This window comes from Rhynchophorus ferrugineus, unplaced genomic scaffold, assembly GCF_030347505.1.
Source record: "Rhynchophorus ferrugineus isolate W39M unplaced genomic scaffold, kcgeb_rfMv2 rfM3, whole genome shotgun sequence".
Classification (NCBI taxonomy): Eukaryota; Metazoa; Arthropoda; class Insecta; order Coleoptera; family Curculionidae; genus Rhynchophorus; species Rhynchophorus ferrugineus.
Genome location: NW_027472582.1, coordinates 7761113 through 7776749, shown reverse-complemented (window position 1 = coordinate 7776749; position 15637 = coordinate 7761113). Strand labels below are relative to the sequence as shown.

Here is a 15637-nt window from a genome sequence, read left to right as displayed (position 1 = left end):
AAACAAAAGTATTTGTAACTTTGGGCTATAACAGGTCAATTGAAAAATCCCCGGCCTGACAAATAGATGGCGCTACTAGAATTAAATCCATATGTTTTTTAGTTAGCTTTAACCCTCAAAAGATGCGCGTATAAATTTGACAGCTGTCGGATCATTAGTTTGTGAATTATAGCATTTTGAGTGAAGCAACTTTTGTTATTGCGAAAAAAAAATGGATAAAAAGGAATTTCGCGTGTTGATAAAATATTGCTTTTTGAAGGGAAAAAATACAGTTGAAGCAAAAACTTGGCTTGATGCCGAGTTTCCGCACAGTGCCCCAGAGAAATGAACCATCAAGGATTGTTAAGTTTAGGCGTGGTGAAATGAGCACCGAAGACGGTGAACGCAGTGGACGCCCAAAAGATAAAGATAAACTGAACTAAAATATATCAACTGAATGTGTACATCATATCATTCACGAATATTTGGGTATGATAAAGCTCTGTGTAAAGTGGGTGCCGCGCGAGCCCACTTTTGACCAAAACAACGACGGGTTGATGATTCGGAGCAGTGTTTGAAGATGATCAAGCGTAATAAACCCGAGTTTTTGCGTCGATATATGACAATGGATGAAACATGGCTCCATCATTTCACTCCGAAGTCCAATCGACAATCATCCGAGTGGACTGCACACGATGAACCCGCTCCAAAGCGTGGGAAAACGTAACAGTCGGCTGGCAATGTTATGGCGTCTGTATTTTGGGATGTGCATGGAATAATTTTCATTGACTACCTTGAAAAAGGAAGGACCATCAACAGAGACTACTAGATAGCGTTATTGGACCGTTTGAAGGACGAAATCGTAGAAAAAAGACTCATTAAAAGAATGCTCGCTGGGAAGAAATTTTCGTCGAGTGAAGACGTGATCGCCGAAACTGAGGCCTATTTTGAAGCAAAGGACAAATCGTACTACAAAAATGGTATCGAAAAGTTGGAGGGTCTCTATAGTCAGTGTATCACCTTTGAAGGGAATTTGAAGTTGAATAAAAAAAATTATTTTGCCAAAAAATGTGTTTTACTATGGTAGGCCGGGGACTTTTCAATTGACCTGTCACAACCACCTTGTTCGTTACAATGCAATTCACTGTGTGTATAACGAGTTAACTCATGTCCCCCATTCACTCACCGACAACTGTCATGAAGATCATAGTGGTGCAGTAAAATAAGAAAATTATTTGTTCGCGCAGCAATCCAAAAAACCTGAAAACATCTAAAACGAGATGCCCGCCTTGATTGGTACTCAATAAATCCAATGGCGATAAGTAAATTACATAAACGTAAGTCATTTTTGGGAGAATTCAAATGCCTATAAGATCAGGAAGAGACTTTATGAGGTAATATATGACGACAAATCACCATTAGACTACAAATATATTACACATTTTTTGTACCTGTGGACTATATACAATTGGATTGTACCTAATATACAAGCGAAAAAAATTGAAATAAACTACACAGAAAGATACAATTATAGGTAATCCCAACCACAACCAAGGTAATAAAAACTGGGTAGACTTTTACGACATAAACGGGATAGCGTCACATTAAATCAAAGCAGTTTTCGTTAGTGGTGATACTAAATATTAGACGTTGGAATTAATTCGTAGCGTTTTTGTATAAAAATAATTCCTTTTAAAAAAACATAGTATATATCTGAATAAATATATAAAGAAATTCTCGTGTTCAAATCCAAATCCATGAATCTACCCGTCGTTGCAATGATTGACCAGTGGTACTCGGACAGAGCAAGATCTGGATAATATGGGAAGTGGGTTGAGCTTTTCGTTCAAAGTGGCAGTTTTAAGACTTGTGGTCCAGCATTGAGCGTTTTATATGGTTTTTTCGGGGTATTTGGGCCGTTTTTCCTTCAATGTATGGATCAAGCCCATCAAATAGTTGGCTATAGCGATCTCCAGTTATGGTTTTATTTGGTGTTTATAGAGTGAATTATACCCTTTTGATCCTACTAAACATACACATCATAGCTCCACGGTTATTTCGCTTGGTAACTAATGTTGATGGTTCATCTGGCTTAACCTACCAGATCCTACGCTTAAAGATCTAGGTTGATTATCGGTGATAATTCAATGTAAACATGCTTTTCTTTTTCTTCGCTGAAGTAGCAAGCGACATACTGAAAAAACGTCTCTAAAAATGTCTCAGGAGGTCCCTGGATTTCGTAAAAAAATTAACTTCCTTTTTTGTTTATCATTCCCAGTGCTATTCTCAAGCCTTTCTCACAGTTATTACATGGGCCCTTTCAGCGATTCCTCCAAATCTTCATGATTGAAATACTATGACTTTCGACAATACTTTGCTTACAAAAATTGGGGCTTAGCTCACATTCAACTTTTCTGCCAATTGTTTTTGAGTTTATGTTGGATATTCATCCAATAAATCCTGCAATTCTACATCATCAAGCGTATTCCAGGACCCACAAGAACGTTTTTTGTCTTGAACGTTGAAATCAGCATAATTAAGTAGACGAAATCACGTTTCACATGTTCTCATGGTTTGAGGATGCTCACTAAGTAAGTCTCTACCAGCAAACAAAGACTTTCCGCGGCTTTTTTCTTTTGATAAAACAAGAAAATGCGTGTCGCAAATACACGAATAAATCTACAACGCTGTTAAGTTGCCAGAACGTAACAGACTGACAAATCAAATGATGATGACTGATGTATCAAATCATAACATTAAATCTGTTATGAAAACTGCAAGGAAACTGCCGACACATCTGGTATAACAACCGAACGCTGTATTCCAACGCCATCTTTTATAAGACGTTTCGAATTAATTCCAAACGCCCACCAGAAGTCTCATAGTTTACCTGGCTGACCGCCACTTCCGAATCTGGCATTTCACTGCAAGAATCGTGATACTCCTCATAGTCTTCGACGAAATTTTTGGCGTCGATCAACGTATCGCTCGACGGAGCCTTGGACGGCCTTGTGGGGAACAAATGTGACAGTATGTCGCCGGTATTGCAACGTATCCTCGACTATAACAAAGACAACGATTACCGATGGGCGTTTCCGCGCACACCAGAGCTCCTAGCACAGTCAACATCAAGATATTGAGAACGCCACAGCAATAAACATCAAATAACAATGAGAAGATCTCATTCGGAAACGTAAAAACGACACATAGAGAGCAGGCAATGAAGAAAAACGTGAATAGTCGCAACGGAGAACTGACCATTAAAAAATATCAAATAACAAATAAATTAATTTATTAAAAATAATTAAAAAGGAAACAATAATAACAACATAAGAGAAAATATATTACGACCAGGAATCAGATCTTACCGGTGCCATCTGTCGGTCGCACCAACAATCTTTGTTAATTGTCTCTTTATTTTAAAGATATGTGTTGCTTAATATATCCTTAATCGGTCAAGCTGTCGGCGCTTTTGTTTCTCTAATATGGTGCGTGTGGAAAAGAGGAAATATTACAGTCAAGACTTCTGTGGCGAAATTGACCTTTTGGGTAGAGGACAGTTACGAAAAAGACGTGAATAAAGATTATAGAAAGCAATTTGAAAAATAGGAGACGAACATTGTCCGAGACTAGAACAGTTGCAGAGTAGGCACTCTCTTCGAGCATCGGTCATGGATTGATGATGATGATGATGATGATGACAGGCTTGTAGGTTGTTTATAACATCAATGGTTTAAAAGTAGTAACGGAATGTTAGGGATAGCTACACAAGATCTATTAAACAAAAACCCGCCTCAGACACATAAAGAAGTTATGGACGAATTAAGAGTCCATGTATGATAAACACTGGAAAACATTTGCTTCGAATAAAAAGGTGGTCTCAGAGGAAGGTATTGTCGTTCGAATTGGCTGCAAATGTCATTGACTGAAACTGTGTTCACATTTTAGATAAGACTCTTTTCATTACCAGATGAGACTTGCATGTACCATCACGAAAACAAAAAGCTAAGAAGATGCGCAAATCTCAGAAATCGAGCAAGAACCTTTGGGTGAAGTGGATGAAAAAGTTTACGGAAAAAAGCTTGCTTGAGAAAAGAAAAAATCATTTTCAATCACAATAACGTACCTATTTATATAGCTCAAAAACCTATTCCTAAAATCGGTGATTTAAAGAATCATTTGCTTTGGCATCCAGTTTATTTGCCAAGTTTAGCTCCGTCTGACCTCTGGCACTTTTCACACCCCAAAAAACATGACTCAAAAAGATTCTCATTAGGAACAGACCGATTGAAGGAAATTGTACTTAAAAATAAAGAAATTTTGATTTTATCATCTATTAAAGTGAAAAATCAATCAAAATTAATTTAAAAAAGGGCTAAACTACGACTACAATTATTCATACATAATGGACATAGAAAATTAATAGGTTTGTGAACCTATTAGGTGCTTGCATGTATTTTAATCAGCGAATATTATTAGTAAAAATTCGAATTCTAACTGTAAACAACTGTTAAATTCGATCATATTGATAGTTCTCTACATCAAATAAGTAGTTCTCCATTACTATTATGGACTTATTCATTATGCATCAAAATTATTGGAACTCTCAAAATTGTATTTTAGATATTCATTATTTTGGTTGTTTGATTTGAAGAAATCTGATGCCTAAGTCCATAAAAGACTTTTATAAACTTATGGCGATACTGCGTCATCCTAATTACTCGTTTTAGTTGCAACGATTTCAAGTGGTGATTTTAATGTGAAAGGCACGGGGGACCAAAAATGTTTGAACACAGTCAATTGCAAGATTTATTGGACGAAAACTCAGCTCAGACATTCAAAGAACTGCAGGCAGCTTAACAGTTAATGACTGCCAAGTGTTTCTGGACATTCACATGTGATGAGAAAGATACAAAAGGAAGTCAAATTCGAACATCACAGCTTCACTGCTTGTTAGATGAAAAGTATACTTACTATGGCAATTTCAAGTGAAAAAAGACATGGATTAGTCCATGAGAGCCATCTATAATCAATCCTGGTTTTGATTGCTTTTTCGAGATCGAATTACATAATTCATAAATGAATAAAAATCGGATGCAGAGGAAGATCAGACTCAAAATCAAAAAATTGTACTCCTTAGTCAGAAAACAGCGCCAATTACCGGTCTTGAGATCAAAGAGATCGAATTACCAATTAATTTAAAGCCTTTTGGAGCAGTAAAACATCAAACCGACTAGTCAAACGCATCCAAAATAAAGTTTATCGATTCGTCGATTAGTTACCAATGCTTCCTCGCTACCTAACCAAAGAAGAATTGAGAAGGACCCAAAAGAAGAGAAAATGGCAAAAGGTAAAAATATTGATATATGGATATTAAAAAAAGATAGAAATATCACAACAAAAGTTCGCAAAATTCATTTGATGACCAGGGGGAATCCAAAACCAAAAGTTCGATACTTTTCTTCGAAAACCCTAAGTTTTAATATCGATATTTTTCTGCAAAAATATCGATATTTTATTTTGTAACTAAAAGTTGGATACCCGCATTTACAACTATCGAAACTTTTTTGAACAAAATATTGAAACATATCGTCACGAAAAACGATGATATATCGGGCAAAAAAAAATATTTTTTAAAATTATTAATTGAAAAAATATCGATATGTCTAAATTTTTTAGGGGTTTCACATGGATATTTTGTTTTGCACCAAAATGTTCGATACTCTCACTAATAACTAACTATCCATGTTAAAAAAAATATTGAAAAACATCGATATTTTTTAAAAGTATCGATTAAGTTCGGTACTCTCATTTACAACTATTGATATTAAAAAAACAATATCGGTCGAAGGAATAACGATACGTCGGGCAAAACAAAATATCAACAAAAACTTTTTTTGAAAACCTTTGAATATCTAGGTTATTTAGATTTTTACTATCGATATTGTACTTTGTAACTAAAAGTTCGATACTTTCAATCACAACTATCGATAATTTTTTGAAAAAAATATTGAAAAATACCGGTTCAGAAAAAATCGATATATCGGCTAAAAAATATTGGCGAATTATATCGATAATTCTCTAAAAAAATCGATATATTTAGATTTTTTTAGCTTTTTAATATCGATAATTTGCTTTGCAACTGAAAATACGATATTCACAGTAACAATTATGGATACTTTTTTGAAAAAATATCGATATATCGAGCAAAAAAAAATCGATATCGACATTATTTCGGCATCCTTAGGGTGTAATGAGCTGCTAAACCCAAATCGAACTGGTACTGCATGTCTACTAACGTCAATTGAACAAATTTAACTACGTACTGCCGCAAAAAAGACCAACAACAGGGAGTAAGAGACGTTGCCAGAAAGATGATTGGAAAAAGTTGTAGAAAATGATCATAACACATGCAAGCGCCTAATATTAAAAGCGAAAGTGGAAATGACAAGAATTGATTCCTGATCGTACTAACGAAAAGACAAAGAACGACGATGACTTCGTCAACGATCAAAGACTAAACAGTCCGGGGGATGCCCCGCATACCTTATATTCGAAGTCTTCGGCTTTTTGATCGCATTGGCCGTCCGCCTCGCCGCGTTCGCTCGTTCGCTTCTCGATCTTCGCCTTCGATAGCAGCTGGTGGCTCTCGATGACGTCCACTGCCATGTCCAGGATGTGGTTCAGGACCGATTCCACGATGGCTCGTACATCGGAATCGGTCTCTTTGGGCGGCAGATCTGCAAAGAAAAAACAAAAACCCGTTAGCGTCAAACGAAAAAACAAAAAAGAAACGACGTTGAACCAGTCAAAATGGTTTCGAATCGAAGCCTTTCATTATGTATTCTTTTCTCTACGTAAAACTACGTCTCCCTCCGCCATTTTATTATTCAATATGGGTTGTTTGTGCTTTATATTGATGGTTCAGTGTATGTTGATTTCACCAACAAAAAGATCGAGCACAAGCCAGTGTTAATAGATAAACTAACTATAACCTATTCAAGGTTTTTTGTACATACGTCATGAAGATGTTTAATGTATTGCCTACCGCAATTTGTAAATTCGTTTTAGAATCAGACAATATTTTCTTTCTCACTTTATTCTAGCTAAAAAGAGACCAATGCTGTCTGATTAGTTCCAACACGTAAACGAATGAGCCTGTCAAAGTGGTCCGGTTGTCAGATGTATGCAAAATTCTTGAAAGCAATAGTGATAAGAGGCCATAACTCCAACCTATAAACTATTGTGACTGTACAATTAACTGTAGTTTTTAGGTGTGCTATAATGTTAAAATAAAGTGTAATTGATAACAATATTTTTGTTTAATTATTTTATTTAGATTAGAATTTCGTTGTATGTCAAACATCGCGACGTTTTGATGTTACAAATTTAAATGACATATGTACAAAATAACTTTGAACCAACTATAGCTAACTAGTTCTTTGTTCGTCGTTAGACTTATTCGATAGCTCTCGTAGCGAACTGCCGTTGGAGCCATTTTATTTTATTATTGTTGCAGTTTATTGAATTAACACTTTACACTATTTGCTTTATTTGCACTAATTACAATTTAAGTAAACCAATGCGATTTTTCATATGGATATTTCTATCTAGACTTCTCGACCCTCACCTTACAAATTGTGAGTTTAACGAATTCAGTGAAAGAGTGAAAGATGACTAAAACACCTCGGTTCGAACTATTTAAAGTGGCACTATATAATGTATGTCACAGCTACTCTTCTCATATCATCTTCTCTTCTAGCCAATAGTCAATTATAAAAGTTTTTTAGCCCACATTAAAAATAACCGAGAGGCCAGGTAGCGGTCACAAAACATGATCAAATATTGACCGATAATATGCTGGAGAGACCAAGATACCCCTAAAAAGCTATAAAACCATAATTAACAATTTTACTCATTTATCTCTCCGACATCTTTAACAGCCAGTATATATAAATCAACAAATACTCTCGTATATAACTACACTCAAATATTTTGGCTTGACCCTTTTAATGTTAAGCTCAGGAGGAAGTTAAGAAAAAAACGTGAAAAACTTACGCTGAAGTATAAAAAATTTACTGGTTATTGGGTATTTTTGTAGTTTCTACTCTCCCAACAAGTCTTGAAACCAATGTGTTCACCTCTGGGGTTGTATAAGCCAACATAATGAAAATATTATACAAAGATTACAAAACAAGGTACTGCGAGGTATTGTTGGTTGCTCTATGGTGCTGAAGGACCTGAAGGTAGAAACTGTCGATAAGGAACTAAGGAACAGGGGCTCCATTAATGTTGAGGTTCTTGAGCCTATAGATAATGATTGCTTGGTCAGAAGATTAAAGAGAGTTCAAACCATTTGATATAATTCAATGAAGTTATAAATTTTACATTTTTTTTACATCAGTGTACATTAAAACAGAGACATGGAAGTTAAAACTAAAGTAACTACTGTAGAATAAGTACTTTGTAATTTTAAAACTGTAGTAAAACAGCTTATTAGAGTTTATTTACCAGATTGCTATAATAAATCATAATAAATAATAATAATAAAAAATAGTGATAGTACATGATAAAGTAATCAACTTTTTTAACTGAACATTGTTCCAAACTGATCTTGAAAACTTCAGTGGAAAGCAATGGAAGTTGCATGTAAATTCAACATATTTTTTCAAAAATTGATCTCCCAAACTGTTGTTGACTATAAAAAAAAAACAGTACTACTTCAATACACAACATTATGAAGGTTGTTATTTATACCTTTATTCAGATATATTTTTTAAATCTTTTGACGTGGATTATCAAGATATGAGTGCATCAATTGATTTACTTAGACCATGAAATTTGGCCATGAAAATTAAAACGTTGGTATAATGAAGTTAAAGTCATCGTAAATCAGATGTAGTACCATAACACATTGATGCTGAGCGCGAAATGATATTGATTAATGATTAAGACATTGTATGAACATATAGCTGTGAAACAGATTTGATGAAGCTGGATCTCGCATAATTCAATAAAAGCTCAAAAAGATGCTCGTATTATTTGGTACAAAGAAATAGTCCAGAAATACAGCCATGGTGCATTAAACGTTATCTATATCATATAAACAAGTGACGAATCTTGAATCTGTTCATATGAGCTAAAAAAATAACAATCTGCTATAAGGGTCTTCAAAGAGAGCCACATCTGATAAAATAGAAACAAATTATCACCTGTTTCTTCGGAATAACTAGATATGCAGTAACCGTATCCTTAGAGCAACGTAGAACGGTGAATTTTGGATGGTATACAACCATTTATTTACTAGAAGTGCTTTGTGAAATACGAAAAAAGAAACGACAACGAAGGATCATACTTCGTCATGACAATGGAAGCTCTCACACATCTTATACATTCCTGGTTTAGCACCAAATGACTTTGGCGAATATCAAGAATATATAGAGGGGAAAATGTTTTTCGACGCCTGAAGAAGCCTTTGATATTTTGGAGGTATCTCAATCAGAAAGTAAAACGCTAAACTGCATTGATCATCACGGAGAATGCTTCGAAAAACTATCTATTCATTCTTATATATTTCATTGCATTCAGAATATAAATAGCAACCCTCGTATATCGATATTTCTCGCGCTTTGACGTCTTTAACATAGGACAGGAAGTTCATTTTTCTATCTTGTTTTATATGAAAAACAAAATCCGTAAAAATTACCGTCATACACCTGATAATGTTGTGTTTGTTAATCTGTATGTTTGTTCTTTGCTAGATCTAATATAAACATATCGGTTAAAATCATGGGAATTGGTTTCCCAGTTACGATTGCTGTTATTATTGTAATGGTATCGCAAAACCGCTGGAAGCTTGTCGTTGGTCGATATTAATATGGGATTGAAAACACCTCAGATATTGAATGAAACCGTACCCTTTCTTTAGTAGTTTTTTTAGTTTAATTTCAATAATAAGTTTTTTTAAATACATATATAATAGGTTACATCAGATTGATTATAGTGGATATAATTTATTTACAATAATTCAATTTATGCGAAATCTTGGGTAACTTATTTGCTGTGGTATTTAATTATAAAGAATTTATTATGACGTTACAAATCTTAAACCTCCGTGCGAATTTGAATGAAGCTCTAAATAACATACAAAAACAACTTGCAGCAGCAACTTGCTAGCAGCTGGGAAGCTTCAGATAAAACCGTCCATAAGATGTACTAGTAGTTTTAGTAATTTATGATATATTGCTTTAAAAATAAAGAATAAGGTAAATTCATACTTACATGCGACAAATATTAAACGCTATTTAAATGTCTATATAAGCGTAATTTTGTTAACAATAATAACCCGATTTTACATTTCCAATTCGAAGATAATCTTCTAACAAACATTTCTTTTAGACTATAAACTGACTCCAAAACTTTTTGGTCAACTTTTCGTAGGGAGAGGCGTGAGCCTTCACGAACTTGTGAGGTTTAATGAGCTATATGTCCATTTCCAATATAAAGTAAATTTAGTATAGAAAACAATGGATTTGCTACAGTTTTTATTTTATTATTCAATACATACATTTTTAGAAAAATTCAACTTTATTCATAAAAATAGTTTCATGTAAGATCACAGGTCAATTGAAAAGTCCTCGGCGTACTAGTAACACACCTTTTTTTGGCAAAATTAGTTTTTTTTATTCAACATAATTCTATTCAAGGATGACACACTGATTATGGCGACCCTCCAAAATAGGCCTCAGTTTCGCCGATCACCTCTTCATTCGAAGAACATTTTTTCCCAACGAGCATTCCTTTGAGATCTGAGACCAGGAAATAGTCGCTGGGGGCAGATCTCGAGAATACGGTGGATGAGGAAGGAATTCGAAGCCCAATTCATGGATTTTTGCCATCGTTTTCACTCACTTGTGACACAGTGCATTGTCTTGGTGAAGCAGCACTTTCTTTTTCTTCAAATGCGACCATTTTTCGGCGATTTCGTCCTTCAAACGGTCAAATAAGGCTATGTAATAGTCGCTGTTGATGGTCCTTCCTTTTTCAAGGTTGTCAATGAAAATTATTCCATGCGCATCCCAAAATACAGACCCTGTAACCTTGTCAGCCGACTGTTGCGTTTTCCCACGCTTTGGAGCGGGTTCATTGTATGCAGTCCACAAAAAATCGCTTAAAAAATTGTGATTGTGAAAAAAATTAATTTTTTTCACAATCACAAAAGTTGCTTCACTCAAAATGCTATAATTCACAAATTAATGATCCGCCGGCTGTCTTTGATTCTTAGTCTGATCTACTATGCTCCCGATCCGATTTATATTTATTTTTGATTGACATTTCGTTTTGGTATCAATTTTTTATCGTGAAATATCGTTCCATATCTCGAAGACTGAAGCGAACCAAACCGCACGAACTTGTATAGTGGACAAGTGTTATTAGTTTTAGGATAATTTAAGCCGGCTTGGTTGGTGCCGACAGGATGGTCTTCCTACTGTTGCAATAGTCGCGAGTTCGAATCCTGCTGGGGCATGGTCTTAAATTTATGTTTGTGATTGCTTTAGTATTTGTGATTGTCCTAGGCAAGAGTACAAAATCCGACAAGGAATAACCATCCCAGTCACGCCGGTAACCAGGCTGGGTAAGACCGGATGTCTTCTGGGATGATTTCTATGTGGACCACTCGCCAGTAGGTAGGCTTAATGCCGAGGGCCGTGGTTCGGAGCCCACGTTAAACTGTAGGTCCGTTCCAGATAAACCCTCGTTGATAAAAATGAGACTTTAAAATACATAAAAAAGTATAATTTAATTTTAATTTGGGAAATAGATACTGACGTATTTATCCGGCATTCGTCATGCTTGTGTATTGATGTAAACACATCAGAACCATGAAAATAATTGAATTTGTAACTTAACATTGCACTAAGCATATTTAATATAAGACGCGATAAAAAAACATAAAATTTAAAATAATAATAAAATGGTGGACGGTCACACTACAATCCTAACTTACCCGTCATTAATTTGTATTTATCATTTAAAAAAAAATAAGACTGATATGATGACGGTGACAGACAACAAAGTCAACCGGAGAGAAAGGAACAAATGTTTACACCATACACAATATGTCAATGAAACATTGCGATCAAGCAGTCGGGAAAAAAATGAACGCTCTTATCTATCCCACGATTAAACGAGAATCGTTGCATATTAAACTATTTCAAATATTTTTAACGAATTCTTGTTACTCACGTTTAATCTTAATCGCCGAGATACATTCCATTTTTAGAAAAACCTCCGATAGTAATCCCGATCCGTTGAACACGTAGTAGGCCAAAATCACAATGAAAACGGACAAAAACATCATCGTTCATTCATATGGTGTAAGCGTTGAAAAACAAATGGCCGATAATCTATTAGGATAGTTACTAATAAAAAGTCCTGCAACGAACTACATTTTCAATAAAACAGTAGACACAGAAAGTGGTTCTTTGTTACTTTCATTTCTTCGAAAAAAAAATCGATCACAATCTGATGATAGTTGTTTTCGATAAAAAAAAATAGGTTGGATTCAAAGTAACCGATAGCATTACGTGAAATACTCATAAATACAGTTATTAATTAATATTAATTAATCGATCAGATATATAATTAGTTTTATTTTAGAAGAATGTTAAGATCTGTTAAGTTTAGTTAAGATCTATATAAAATGATGTTATATCATAAAAATTATTGTATTAGGCCCATATATCAGTATTCAAAGTACTCTCCGGGGATAGCCGTTAGTTTTTCCCATCTTTCAGTTAATTTACAGATTTCATCTCGAAAGAACGATGTATAGTCTATTCAAAGTTTTTTTTTGTACATGACAGGTCAAAAGTCCTCGGCTTGACACATAAATGGCGCTACTAGAATTAAATCCATATGTTTTTTAGTTAGCCCTAACGCTCAAAAGATGCGTGTATAAATTTGACAGCTGTCGGATCATTAGATTGCGAATTATATCATTTTGAGTGAAGCAACTTTTGTTATATTGAAAAAAATGGATAGAAAGGAATTTCGCGTGTTGATAAAATATTGATTTTTGAAGGGAATTAATACAGTTGAAGCAAAAACTTGGCTTGAAGCCCAGTTTCCGGACACTACCAAGGACCGTCAAGGATTGGTATGCTAAGCTTAGACGTGGTGAAATGAGTACCGAACACGCAGTGGACGCCCAAAAGAGTTTGTTACCGACGAAAACATTTTAAAAATCCACAAAATTATTCTGAATGACCGTAAATTGAAACTGAATGAAATAGCAGACACTCTAAAGGTATCAACTGAACGTGTACATCATATCATTCACGAATATTTGGGTATGAGAAAGCTCTATGTAAAGAGGGTGCCGCGCGAGCTCACTTTTGACCAAAAACAACGACGACTTGATGATTCGGGGCAGTGTTTGAAAATGATCAAGCGTCATAAACACGAGTTTTTGCGTCGATATGTGACAAAGGATGAAACATAGCTCCATCATTTCACTCCGAAGTCTAATCGACAGTTAACCGAGTGCAAAGGGTGGCAAAACGCAACAGTCGGCAGGCAAGGCTATGGCGTCTGTATTTTGGGATGCGCATGGAATAATTTTTATTGACAACCTTGAAAAAAGAAGTGCCATTAACAGTGACTATTACATAGCGTTATTGGACCGTATGAATGACGAAATCGCCGAAAAACGGCCGCAAGTTACCAAGAAAATGCACCGTGTCACAAGTCGGTGAAAACGGTGGCAAAAATCCATGAATTGGGCTTCGAATTGCTTCCTCATCCACCGTATTCTCCAGATCTGGCCCCCAGCGACTATTTCCTGTTCTCTGATCTAAAAAAGAATGCTCGCTGGGAAGAAATGTCCGTCGAATGAAGAGGTGATCAACGAAACTGAGGCCTATTTTGAAGCAAAGGACAAATTGTACTACAAAAATGGTATCGAAAAGTTGAAGGGTCGCTATAATCAGTGTATCACCCTTGAAGGGAATTATGCTGGATAAAAAAAACTAATTTTTCCAAAAAAATGTGCTTTGCTAAGGTAGGCCGGGGACTTTTCAATTGAGCTGTAACAGTAAAGATAAGTTCTATATCGAATTATTGTAAATGACTTAAGTCGTACTGTCAACGATTTATAATAATAATAGTGGAGAAAAGCTCACAGTTACATGATGTATTGCAATCAGATATTTCAAAATGCATCATAATCGGATAAAGAGATGATAAGGCATGATAAGAAAAACCAAGATAAATCATCAAATTAGAAAACAGAAGTAACAATTGCTTTTCAAGATCCTAACTACTAAATTAAAATAAATGCTAGTGCTAATATCACGAGTCTTTTCTCATACATCTTTCATAAGCTACGAATGATTGATAAAAATAGTAGTTGACTTATTGACTCTAGACGATATCACCATCAGGTGAACTTTGAAAACAAAAATTGAGTTTCGCAGTTTATATTAAAAATATATATAGTCGTAATTTAGACATTGAATCTTATGATTGAAGATCCCGGAGAATTTGAATTCAGTGCCGAGCAACAACTTATATTTGTTTTCTTCGTAATTTAATTTTATGTAACAAAATTATATTATTTTAGTATTGTTTAGGCTCGGTGCCGACTTCAAACTGATCAGTTAGTAGTAGTTAAAATAATATTGTAAACAGATAGGTAAATGTTAAACTAAATGGCGTGTTTATACTACAACATAAATTACGTGTAGTACATAGGTTAAATAAGTACTTTTGTTTATTTTTGTTTAGTTATTACAACGACTATTATGTACATATTTAATTTTTAAACTTTTTTTTTGGTGTTAAAAATCTAACTGATCACTTTGAAGTCGGTGCCGAACCCAAACAGTTATAGTCCATACAAAGTTTTTTTAGTAATGCATTATGGATATTTGTGATGTCCAAATATTGCAATGTTGCCGAATTAACTCTGAGGTTTAGTTCAGTTTGGCTTTGACATACAAAAACATCTTAATTTTAATAAAATAATTGAACAAAAATATTATGAAATATCATTTATTTTAACATTATAGTAAATATAAAAACTACAGTTAGTTATACAGCCACAATAATTTATAGGTAACAGTTAAAATCTCTTATCACTATTGCTTTCAAGAATTTTTCATACATCTGACAGCCGGTCGCCGTCTGATTGTACGCTAAATTATTCAAAATATTAGTTATAATTACTACAGGTTTTAAACCGGCAAGCATTATTTTAGCCTTTTGATTATTTTGATAATTTAGCTGATATTAGTCGCTGCCTAATATATCATGTTACTTTGTTTGAAAATGCCGAAAACAATCGATATAAAGGGTCACAAATTGATTGCGGCTTTAATAGGTTATTTCGAATAGGAACGAGATAATGGAGGCCCCCCTTTGCTGGTAAATTCCGTTAAAGAGGTAATTATTGATGATATTAAATAATACAATACAAGTCCCTACAATTTTATTGAAAATGTTTTTAGCTGGTTGCTGCCGGACTAAATATTACTGTGAGTACTGTGAATAACATCGCTTACAAAATGAAGAATAATAAGTTAGATTCACCCAAGAAAACCTGTCTACATACAAAGTGGGTGACGAATTTTGACTATCTTGATATTGGCTCTATTCG

The 15637-nt window shown here is 34.6% G+C and overlaps 1 protein-coding gene across 1 annotated transcript in view; it reads right to left on the bottom strand.

Annotated features, from left to right (window-relative positions):
• Nucleotides 1–15637, bottom strand: part of LOC143193850 (uncharacterized) — an 82422-nt gene that overhangs the window by 28435 nt on the left and 38350 nt on the right. Inside the window, exons 5-6 of the mRNA XM_076400258.1 lie at nucleotides 6526–6719; nucleotides 2870–3040 (exon numbers count right to left, since the gene is read on the bottom strand). Coding sequence (XP_076256373.1) covers nucleotides 2870–3040; nucleotides 6526–6719 — 365 coding nt within the window. The remainder of the gene's footprint in view (nucleotides 1–2869; nucleotides 3041–6525; nucleotides 6720–15637) is intronic.